The 12,290-nt window shown below is 38.0% G+C and overlaps 1 protein-coding gene across 22 annotated transcripts in view; it reads left to right on the top strand.

The window, feature by feature from the left end:
• CCDC171 (coiled-coil domain containing 171) overlaps positions 1–12,290 on the top strand; it is a 379,181-nt gene that overhangs the window by 71,251 nt on the left and 295,640 nt on the right. For all 22 annotated transcript variants that reach the window (XR_014247354.1, XM_082401590.1, XM_082401606.1 and 19 more), the window contains one exon: positions 8,685–8,831. Coding sequence is in view for 21 of the 22 variants with exons in the window: in XM_082401590.1 (XP_082257716.1) it covers positions 8,685–8,831 (147 nt within the window). In the remaining variant the exon portion in view is untranslated. The remainder of the gene's footprint in view (positions 1–8,684; positions 8,832–12,290) is intronic.

Here is a 12,290-nt window from a genome sequence, read left to right as displayed (position 1 = left end):
ATGAAGGTACTCTTATGATGTAATCAGATTACATAAGGCTGTTCATCATACCATTTGCTTCTGAGTGTTATGATAAAAATGGTGAGTGCTGTCTGTTGGTTGTAGGCAATGTTGGCACACTCGTGCTATGCTACCTAGCTTTGTTCTTATCTATGATAGTTTAAAGATTGAAAACATGTAAGTTGATGGACTTCTATTAAGGAGTTTCCACTACCTGCAGAAAATAATTCTTAAGAGTTCATGTGTACTTGGCTATAGAGTAGTAATTATAAATGAGGAGATGTGGAGAGAAGGAATTAAAGTAAATTTTGTTCTTCATCCTTTGACTGTGGACTATACTGCCGGTTACTTTCCAGACTAGAATCTTTTATAGAGAATTAGATTTGGTGCTTGCAACATTCTCACTCAGGTTCTGATGACGCCTTTTGAGTGGCTAGGAGTACTTGGATGCATGTATAAATATATGTTTGTATGTTCCTGAATAAGATTATGCTGGTGAGGGGAAGGTGGGAGAAATGGCTTTGTCAAAGACCTTAAGTAGGAAAGATGAATCTAGATTAGTTACTGTGGAAAATATCTTTGATATGTGTGTTAACTTTATATTTGAACTTCCATAAAATTCAACTCTGATTTCTGAGTTTAGTTGGAAAAGAAGATCGAGAGATTTAAGTAGAACTACCTGATGTTATTTTTCTTTCAGTAGTACAGCAAAGATTTAAAAACTTGAACAGTGAAGAGAAAATGAAATACAGCCATCTAGTGGCTGCAACTTAAAAAGCTCTAAGCATAGTTAAAGTACCATGAGCTCACATAAAAATCTCTCAAGGGTCATTATTAGGCATTCAAGCTAATCATTCCTTATCACACAAAGGAGCAATACACATTTGTATTACTAAACATTTTAATCAAATTTTAATGAGAAGGGAAAACCTAATATATGTCAGTTGAACTATAACATTATGTAAATACCCTCAGAGGTCAATTGAACTAGAGTAAAATTATAGTAAGCTATCTACATTTTCAATTGTAATATGTATTAATCAGATTTTTTTTAACACCTTTATTGGAGTATAATTGCTTTACAATGTTGTGTTAGTTTCTGCTGTATAACAAAGTGAATCAGCTATATGTATACATATATCCGCATATCCCCTCCCTCTAGCGTCTCCCTCCCACCCTCCCTATCCCACCCTTCTAGGGGGTCATAAAGCACCTAGCTGATCTCCCTGTGCTATGCAGCTGCTTCCCACTAGCTCTTTTACATTTGGTAGTGTATATATGTCCATGCCACTCTCTCACTTCGTCCCAGCTTACCCATCCCCCTCCCCGTGTCCTCAAGTCCATTCTGTACTTCTGCATCATTATTTCTGTCCTGCCCCTAGGTTTATCAGAACCATTTTTTTTTTTTTTTAGATTCCATATATATGTGTCAGCATACAGTATTTGTTTTTCTCTTTCTGACATACTTCACTCTGTTTGACGGACTCTAGGTCCATCCACCTCACTACAAATAACTCAATTTCATTTCTTTTTATGGCTGAGTAATATTCCATTGTATATATGTGCCACATCTTCTTTATCCATTCATCTGTCGATGGACACTTAGGTTACTTCCATGTCCTGGCTACTGTAAATAGAGCTACAGTGAACACTGAGGTGCATGACTCTTTTTGAATTATGGTCTTCTCAGGGTATATGCCCAGTAGTGGGATTGCTGGGTCATATGGTAGTTCTATTTTTAGTTTTTTAAGGAACCTCCATACTGTTCTCCTTAGTGGCTGTATCAATTTACATTCCCACCAGCAGTGCAAGAGGGTTCCTTTTTCTCCACACCCTCTCCAGCATTTATTGTTTGTAGATTTTTTGATGCTGGCTCTTCTGACCGGTGTGAGGTGATACCTCATTGTAGTTTTAATTTGCATTTCTCTAATGATTAATGATGTTGAGCATCCTTTCATGTGTTTGTTGGCAACCTGTATATCTTGTTTGGAGAAATGTCTATTTAGGTCTTCTGCCCATTTTTAGATTGGGTTGTTTGGTTTTTTTTATGATATTGACCTGCATGAGCTGCTTGTATATTTTGGAGATTAATCCTTTGTCAGTTGCTTCGTTTGCAAATATTTTCTCCCATTCTGAGGGTTTTTCGTCTTTTTAATGGTTTCCTTTGCTTTGCAAAAGTTTTTAAGTTTCATTAGGTCCCATTTGTTTCTTTTTGTATTTTTTTCCATTTCTCTAGGAGGTGGGTCAAAAAGGATCTTGCTGTGATTTATGTCATGGAGTGTTCTGCCTATGTTTTCCTCCAAGAGTTTTATAGTGTCTGGCCTTACATTTAGGTCTTTAATCCATTTTGAGTTTATTTTTGTGTATGGTGTTAGGGAGTGTTCTAATTTCATTCTTTCACATGTAGCTCTACAGTTTTCCCAGCACCGCTTATTGAAGAGGCTGTCTTTTCTCCATCATATACTTTTGCCTCCTTTATCAAAGTTAAGGTGACTATATGTGCATGGGTTTATCTCTGGGCATTCTATCCTGTTCCATTGGTCTATATTTCTGTTTCTGTGCCAGTACCATACTCTCTTGATTACTGTAGCTTTGTAGTATAGCCTGAAGTCAGGGAGCCTGATTCCTCCAGTTCCGTTTTTCCTTCTCAGGACTGCTTTGGCTATTCGGGGTCTTTTGTGTTTCCATACAAATTGTGAAATTTTTTGTTCTAGTTCTGTGAAAAATGCCATTGGTAGTTTGGTACGGATTGCACTGAATCTGTAGATTGCTTTGGGTAGTATAGTCATTTTCACAATGTTGATTCTTCCAATCCAAGAACATGGTATATCTCTCCATCTGTTTGTATCATGTTTAATTTCTTTCATCAGTGTCTTATAGTTTTCTGCTTATAGGTGTTTTGTCTCCTTAGGTAGGTTTATTCCTAGGTCTTTTATTCTTTTTATTGCAGTGGTAAATGGGAGTGTTTCCTTAATTTCTCTTTCAGATTTTTCATCATTAGTGTATAGGAATGCAAGAGATTTCTGTGCATTAATTCTGTATCCTGCTACTCTACCAAATTTATTGGTTAACTCTAGTAGTTTTCTGGTAGCACCCTTAGGATTCTGTATGTATAGTATCATGCCATCTGCAAACAGTGACGGTTTTACTTCTTCTTTACCGATTTGGCTTCCTTTTATTTCTTTTTCTTCTCTGATTGCTGTGGCTAAAACTTCCAAAACTATGTTGAATAATAGTGGTGAGAGTGGGCCACCTTGTCTTGTTCCTGATCTTAGAGGAAATGGTTTCAGTTTTTCACCATTGAGAACGACGTTGGCTGTGGGTTTGTCATATATGGACTTTTTTATGTTGAGATAGGTTTCCTCTATGCCTACTTTCTGGAGAGTTTTTTTATCATAAATAGGTGTTGAATTTTGTCAAAAGCTTTTTCTGCATCTATTGAGATGATCATATGTTTTTTCTCCTTCAGTTTGTTAATATGGTGTATCACATTGAATGATTTGCATATATTGAAGAATCCTTGCATTCCTGGGATAAACCCCACTTGATCATGGTGTATGATCCTTTTAATGTGCTGTTGGATTCTGTTTGCTGGTATTTTGCTCAGGATTTTTGTGTCTATGTTCATCAGTGATACTGGCCTGTAGTTTTCTTTTTTCATGACATCTTTGTCTGGTTTTGGTATCAGGGTGATGGTGGCTTCGTAGAATGAATTTAGGAGTGCTCCTCCCTCTGCTATATTTCGGAAGAGTCTGAGAAGGATGGGTGTTAGCTCTTCTCTAAATATTTGACAGAATTCGCCTGTGAAGCCATCTGGTCCTGGGCTTTTGTTTGTTGGAAGATTTTTAATCACAGTTTCAATTTCAGTGCTTGTGATTGGTCTGTTTATATTTTCTATTTCTTCCTGGTTCAATCTCGGAAGGTTGTGCCTTTCTAAGAATTTGTGCATTTCTTCCAGGTTGTCCATTTTATTGGCATAGAGTTGCTTGTAGTAATCTCTCATTATCCTTTGTATTTCTGCAGTGTCAGTTGTTACTTCTCCTTCTTCATTTCTAATTCTGTTCATTTGAGTGTTCTCCCTTTTTTTCTTGATAAGTCTGGCTAATGGCTTATCAGTTTTCTTTATCTTCTCAACGAACCAGCTTTTAGTTTTATTGATCTTTGCTATTGTTTCCTTCATTTCTTTTTCATTTATTTCTGATCTTTATGATTTCTTTCCTTCTGCTAACTTTGGGTTTTTTTTTTCTTCTTTCTCTAATATCTTTAGGTGTAAGGTTAGGTTGTTTATGTGAGGTTTTTCCTGTTTCTTGAGGTAGGATTGTATTGCTATAAACTTCCCTCTTAAAACTGCTTTTGCTGCATCCCGTAGGCTTTCGGTCATCATGTTTTCATTGTCATTTGTGTCTAGATAGTTTTTGATTTTCTCTTTGATTTATTCAGTGATCTCTTGGTTTTTTAGGAGCATATTGTTTAGCCTCCATGTGTTTGTATTTTTTACAGTTTTTTTCCCCGTAATTGATATCTAGTCTCATAGCGTTGTGGTCAGAAAAGATACTTGATACGATTTCAGTTTTCTCAAATTTACCAAGGCTTGATTTGTCACCCAGGTTATGGTCTATCCTGGAGAATGTTCCATGAGCACTTTAGAAGAAAGTGTAGTCTGTTGTTTTGGATGGAATGTTCTATAAGTATCAGTTAAGTCCATCTTGTGTAATGTGTCATTTAAAGCTTGTGTTTCCTTATTTATTTTCATTTTGGATGATCTGTCCATTGGTGAAAGTGGGGTGTTAAAGTCCCCTACTATTATTGTGTTACTGTCGATTTCCCCTTTTATGGCTGTTAGCATTTGCCTTATGTATTGAGGTGCTCCTGTGTTGGGTGCATAAATGTTTACAATTGTTATATCTTTTTCTCAGATTGATTCCTTGATCATTATATAGTGTCCTTCTTTGTCTCTTGTAATAGTCTTTATTTTAAAGTCTATTTTGTCTTATACGAGAATTGCTACTCCAGCTTTCTTTTGATTTCCATTTGCATGGAATATCTTTTTCCATCCCCTCACTTTCAGTCTGTATGTGTCCCTAGGTCTGAAGTGGGTCTCTTGTAGAGAGCATATATACAAGTCTTGTTTTTGTATCCCTTCAGCCAGTCTGTGTCTTTTGGTTGGAGCAGTTAATCCATTTACATTTAAGGTAATTATTGATATGTATGTTCCTATTACCATTTTCTTAATTGTTTTGGGTTTGTTTTTGTAGGTCTTTTCCTTCTCTTGTGTTTCCTGCCTAGAGAAGTTCCTTTTGCGTTTGTTGTGAAGCTGGTTTGGTGGTGCTGAATTCTCTTAGCTTTTGCTTGTCTGTAAAGGTTTTACTTTCTCCATCAAATCTGAATGAGATCCTTGCTGGGTAGAGTAATCTTGGTTGTAGGTTTTTCTCCTTTATCACTTTAAATATGTCCTGCCCCTCCCTTCTGACTTGCAGAGTTTCTGCTGAAAGATCAGCTGTTAACCTTTTGGGGATACCCTTGTGTGTTATTCATTGCTTTTCCCTTGCTGCTTTTAATATTTTTTCTATGTATTTAATTTTTGATAGTTTGATTAATATGTGTCTTGTTGTGTTTCTCCTTTGATTTATCTTGTATGGGACTCTTTGCGCTTCCTGGACTTGATTGACTATTTCCTTTCCCATGTAAGGGAAGTTTTCAAGTATCATCTCTTCAAGTATTTTCTCAGCCCCTTTCTTTTTCTCTTCTTCCTCTGGGACCCCTATAATTTGAATGTTGGTACATTTAATGTTGTCCCAGAGCTCTCTGAAACTGTCCTCAATTCTTTTCATTTTTTTCTTTATTCTGCTCTGCAGCAGTTATTTCCACTATTTTATCTTCCAGGTCACTTATCCGTTCTTCTGCCTCAGTTATCCTGCTACTGCTTCCTTCTAGAGAATTTTTAATTTCATTTATTGGGTTATTCATCTTTGTTTGTTTGCTCTTTAGTTCTTCTAGATCCTTGTTAAACGTTTCTTCTATTTTCTCCAATCTATTTCCAAGATTTTGTATCATCTGTACTATCATTACTCTGAATTCTTTTTCAGGTAGACTGCCTATTTCCTCTTCATTTGTTTGGTCTGTTGTTTTTTTACCTTGCTCCTTCATCTGCTGCATATTTCTCTGTTTTCTCATTTTGTTTACTTGCTGTGTTTGGGGTCTCCTTTTTGCAGGCTGAAGGTTTGTAGTTCCCTTGTTTTTGGTGTCTGTCCCCAGTGGGTGAGGTTGGTTGAGTTGCTTGTGTAGGCTTCCTGGGGGAGAGGACTGGTGCCTGTGTTCTGGTGGGTGTGGCTGCTTCTTTTCTTTCTGGTGGGCAGGGCCGCATCTGGTGGTGTGTTTTGGGGTGTCTGTGACCTTATTATGATTTTAGGTCGCCTCTCTGCTAATGGGTGGGGTTGTCTTCCTGTCTTGTTAGTTGTTTGGCATGGGGCGTTCAGCGCTGGAGCTTGCTTGCCGTTGGGTGGAGCTGTGTCTTAGCCTTGAGACTGAGATCTCTGGGAGAGCTGTCACCAATTTATATTACGTGGGGCTGGGAGGTCTGTGGTGGTCCAATGTCCTGAACTCAGCTCTCCCACCTTGGAGGTTAGGCCTGACACCAGGCTGGAGCACCATGACCCTGTCAGCTACACGGCTCAGAAGAAAAGGGAGAAAAAAAGAAAGAAAAAAATTTATTAACATAAAAAAAATAATAATAAAAAAAGAAGAGAGCAACCCAACCAATAAACAAATCCACCAATGATAACAAGTACTAAAAACTAAACTAAGATAAACATGAAAATCAGAAACAAATCAGTCGCAGACAGCAAACCCCAAGTCTACAGTTGCTCCCAAAGTCTGCTGCCTCAATTTTGGGATGATTCGTCTATTCAGGTATTCCACAGATGCAGGGTACATCAAGTTGATTCTGGAGATTTAATCTGCTGCTCCTGAGGCTGCATGGAGAAAGTTCCCTTTCTCTTCTTTGTCCGCACAAGCTCCTGGGGTTCTGCTTTGGTTTTGGCCCCACCTCTGCATGTAGGTCGCTGTCAGTCATCTTTTTCCCACCCAGACAGGAGAGGGTTTAAGCAGCGGCTGATTAGGGGGCTCTGGCTCACTCAGTCCGGGGGGAGGGAGGGGACAGTAGTCAGAATTGGAATGTGGGGCGAGCCTGTGGTGGCAGAAGCCAGCGTGACATTGCAACAGCCTGAGGTGTGCTGTGTGTTCTCCTGGGGAAGTTGTCCCTGGATCATGGGACCGTGGCAGTGGCGGTCTGCATAGGCTCCATGGGTGGATTGTGTGTGTGTGGATAGTGACCTGTGCTTGCACACAGCATTCTTCATGGCTGCGTTAGCGTTTCATGCCCGTCTCTGGGGTCCGAGCTGATAGCCATGGCTCACACCTGTCTCTGGAGCTTGTTTAGGTGGTGCTCTGCCTCCTGTGGGCAGATGGGGAGGAATCCCCTCTCCTTGCGCACCCTGAAACAAGGGTCTCTTGCCTCTTCGGCAGGTCCAGACTTTTTCCCAGACTCCCTCCTGGCTAGCTGTGGTGCACTAGCCCCCTCAGGCTGTCTTCATGCAGCCAACCCCAGTCCTCTCCCTGGGATCTGATCTCCAAAGCCCAAGCCTCAGCTCCCAGCCCCCACCTGCCCCGGCGGGTGAGCCGATAAGCCTCTCAGGCTGGTGAGTGCTGGTTGGCACTGATCCTCTGTGAGGGAATCTCTCTGCTTTGCCCTCTGCACTCCTGTTGCTGCACTCTCCTCCGTGGCTCCGAAGTTCCCCCCACACCCCGCCGTCTCCGCCAGTGAAGGGGCTTCCTAGTGTGTGGAAACTTTTCCTCCTTCACAGCTCCCTCCCAGCAGTGCAGGTCCTGTCCCTATTCTTTTGTCTCTGTATTTTCTTTTTTCTTTTGCCCTACCCAGGTACGTGGGGATTTTCTTGCCTTTTGGGAAGTCTGAGGTCTTCTGCCAGCATTCAGTAGGTGTTCTGTAGGAGTTGTTCCACATGTAGATTTTTTTAAAAAATTTATTTATTTAATTTATTTATTTCTGGCTGCATTGGGTCTTCATTGCTACGTGTGGGCTTTCTCTAGTTGCGGTAAGCGGGGGCCACTCCTCGTTGCTTTGCGCGGGCTTCTTATTGTGGTGGCTTCTCTTGTTGCAGAGCATGGGCTCTATCCGCATGGGTTTCAGTAGTTGTGGCATGCAGGCTAAGTAGTTGTGGCACGTGAGCTCTAGAGCGGAGTCTCAGTAGTTGTGGCGCACGGGCTTAGTTGCTTCGCGGCATGTGGGATCTTCCTGGACCCGAGCTCAAACCCGTGTCCCCTGCATTGGCAGGCGGATTCCCAACCACTGTGCCACCAGGGAAGCCCTAGATGTATTTTTGATGTATTTGTGGGGAGGAAGGTGGTCTTCATGTCTTACTCCTCCGCCATCTTGAAGGTCCTTCCCTTATTCAGATTTTTTAAGTTGTAAAACTCCAGTAGCACTTTTTAAACACATGTATATTCTGAAACATCACTAGAGAATATCTTGGCCTCTCTAGCTTATATAAATTAACCTATTATTATGGTTGAAGTACAGGTTTAGTTGCTCACTGTATTTTATAGAATAAATTTTAGTCTTTGTTGGCTTATAAACTTTATTGATGCAAAAATGAACTATTTTCTAGGAGCAAGATAATGCTTTACAAAATATGCACGAGAAAGTAGAAAAATTAGAAGCCGAACACATGGAGTGCTCTGACCTTTTACGTCGACAGACAAGTGAATTCGAATTTAGCAGTCAACGAGAGGAACGTCTTAGAAAAGAGTTTGAGGTATATTTTCTCATTCTTTTATAGCACATATATGATGGCTAGTTAGTAATTTAAGGACAAAGTTTTACTCTGTAATAAAATATAATTTTTTGACATTTATATATATTGAATATTGGCTTCCTTGAAAACTTTTGTATTTGAGTAAATTATATTTTGCTCCTAATTAAAAAAAACTATTCATTTTTAATAATTAATTGTCCTGGAATATTTGGAAAGTTTGAAGGTAATTGTTTATATTACAAGTTTGAGGAAGCAACACAAGAAAAGATATTAAATTCTAATTTTGTAGTTTGAATGCTGTGTACTAGCTGCATAGTTTTGTGGAGTGCTTTTCAGGTTAGACTTTATTTATTTTTATTTTTTATTTTTTTATAAATTTATTTTTATTTATATTACTTATTTTTGGCTATGTTGGGTCTTCTTTGCTGCACGCGGGCTTTCTCTAGTTGTGGCGAGTGGGGGCTACTCTTTGTTGCGTTGCATGGGCTTCTCATTGTGGTGGCTTCTCTTGTGGAGTACAGGCTCTGGGCACGTGAGCTTCAGTAGTTGTGACACGCGGGCTCAGTAGTTGTGGCTCACGAGCTCTAGAGTGCAGGCTCAGTCGTTGTGGTGCATGGGCTTAGTTGCTCTGCAGCAAGTGGGATCTTCCTGGACCAGGGCTTGAACCTGTGTCCCCTACATTGGCAGGCAGATTCTTAACCACTGTGCCACGAGGGAGGTCCCCAGGTTAGACTTTAGATGGGAAAGGAGCATTAATTTACAAATGAAAAAATATGATTTTTGTGAGTAAATGATACTGATAACCACTTTAATCTTGAGAGATAGCTAATTTATTTGTTAATTTTTAAAAATAATTTTCTTTTGCTTTGTGGGAAATTAAGTATTTCAATAGATAAAGAAGTTTGTCTTAAACATAATTTATAATTCTTATAAGGTAAATAAACATTTATAAAGAGTATTTAATGATAAAATGCTGGAGGTACTCTCATTAAACTCACTTCTGTCAGTTAACACTGTGCTGAGAATTTTAACCAAAGAAATATATAAAAGCAAGAACAGTGATAAAAAATTATAATTTTTGGAAAGAAGGGGGTATGATTCTGATTATTTTCAGATGATATGCTAATAACCCTAAATGGTCAAGAAAATCATCTTTGAAATTATTGACACTAGTAAGAACATTCAATAAGGAGGTCAAGAAGAAAATAATATATAGCAATTATGTTTACACTCTAATATACCAGTAATAGTCAGAGAATAAGATACTAAAAAAGTTTTTGTCACCATAGTGACAAAAACAGGAATACAGTTAACAACAAATACATTAAAAATTATGAAATTTAACTGAGAGTCTTAAAAGAAAATGGTGAGACATTTTGGGAACCCTTAAAAGTGTAAAGTTATGAATCCTCCCTAGATTATATTATGGGTTAAAGCAGTTCCAATCAAAAATTGAGTGGAATTATCTTGGGAAGACAGATTCTAAAGTTCATCCACATGAGGATCTATAAAACATTTTGGTAAGAGTAATGAGTGGGGACTTATTATACCAGAAGTTAGTACAGATGATAAAACTTCAGTAATATATCAATTGTGTTTTTTTGGTTGTATGCAACAGAAACTGACTTTGGTTGACATAAATAGGGAATTCAGTGGAAGAATATGGGAATCATATCCACAGAATCACAACGAATGTTGGGGGATCAGCTTATAAATCATATGAGTCCCAGAGCATCTCCAGAGTTCTTGGTAGCAGAAATGATGGAAGAAGCTGAGGTGAATTGGTACCAATCGTTTTTATTCTTTTTGTAACTTTATTCAGGATTCTAATCTGGAAGAGAACATTTGATTGAAAGAGGTAATTTGCCCCAAGTAAATCCCTCTAATTCTGCTAAAATTAAAGCCCCCCAAAGAAATTCTTATATAGAAATTAGGGTGTGGTACAAAAAGAAGGGGAAAGATTGTTGAGTGGCCAAAAAGTACAATACCTCTAAGACCAGACTTTCAATGTCAGAATTGAAAGGTCAGTAGTAGACTTGTAGAGTATATCATTTTAAATCAGTAAGGATAGGAACAATTATTCAGTGAATCATGTTGAAATGATTGGTTAACTATTTGGGACAAAATAAAATTAGATTCCTATCTTATATTCTAAAATAAATTCCAGTTGGATTAAAAAGAGTGAAATATTAAAAACAATGATAAAATAAGAAGAAAATGTAGTTTAATTTTTTCTGCTCTCTGAGTCATTATGACTTACTACTAATCATAAAAACCAAGGAACAAAATATTTAGGAATGGATTTATAGCTTTGACTAGGAAAGATTAAAGTCATATGTAGGTAAAATCCCCACTTTGAATAAAAGGACAACCAAATGAGAAAAATATTTACAGCAAAGGGTAAATATATTTCTGTCTCTCTAAATCCCCTACTATTTGATAAGAGGAAGGAGAAGGTCTTTATGAAAAAATCTACCAAGTAAATCAAAGAAGATATGAAAGAATAATTTCAGATGGATAAAAAACATAGGAAAAATGCTCCACCTCACCATAATGTAAGAAAGACAGTAACACACAAAATAATACGATTAAAGAAAATGGTAGTACCCAGCACTGGTGAGGGTGGTGTTAAAAATTCTTGTACCTTGATGGTGGGTGTGTAAATTTTTAAAACCTTGAAGGAATTCTGTTTGGGTGCTTTATAGAGTCTGTTCTCAGAAAATTATCATGTTCTTCTGGGACTCTCTCCTGTTCCATCTCCTCATTGCTTTCTAGGCACATGGCATAGCTGTCACCCGGGGACTTTTTCATTATCCTCTGTTGGATCTTCAGTTTCTTAGGTCTCTTGCCTTCTTCACTTCGTTGGAGTACATAGACTAGTAGCTTCTAAAAAATGGGTGTATGGGAGCTAAGTTTTATTTGATCTTGCATACCTGAACATGATTTTTTTTATCAATAGTAGATAGAATTTGGCTGAATATAGATTTTTAGGATGGAATTCTTTCTTTCAGAATTTAAAGGCCTTGCCTCCCTCGTTCCCAGTCTCTTCTGTCGCTGTTGAGAGGCCTGATGTTATTCTTGTTTGTGTTCCCTTGTGGTGACCCTTTTCTCACTCTTCCTCTCTGAAAGTTTTCCTGTTTCTTTATTTTTTTTAAGACTTTTTTTCTTCTAGTTAGTGAGATATAATCGACATACAGTGCTGTATAAGCTTAAGGTGTAGAGCATAATTATTGATTTACATACATCATGCAGTGATTATGAAAATAAGTTTGGTGAACATCTATCATCTCATATAGATAAAAAATTAAAGAAACAGAAAAAAACATTTTTTTCTTATGATGAGAACTCTTAGGAATAACTCTCTTAGCAACTTTCATATATAACATACAGCAGTATTAATTATATATAACATGTTGTACATTACATCCCTAGTACTTATTTATCTTATAATTGGAAGTT

This window comes from Balaenoptera borealis (assembly GCF_965194805.1).
Source record: "Balaenoptera borealis genome assembly, chromosome: 8".
In the NCBI taxonomy this organism is placed as follows: Eukaryota; Metazoa; Chordata; class Mammalia; order Artiodactyla; family Balaenopteridae; genus Balaenoptera; species Balaenoptera borealis.
Note: the sequence above shows the minus strand (reverse complement) of the source record. Positions and strands in the feature narration are given on the sequence as shown.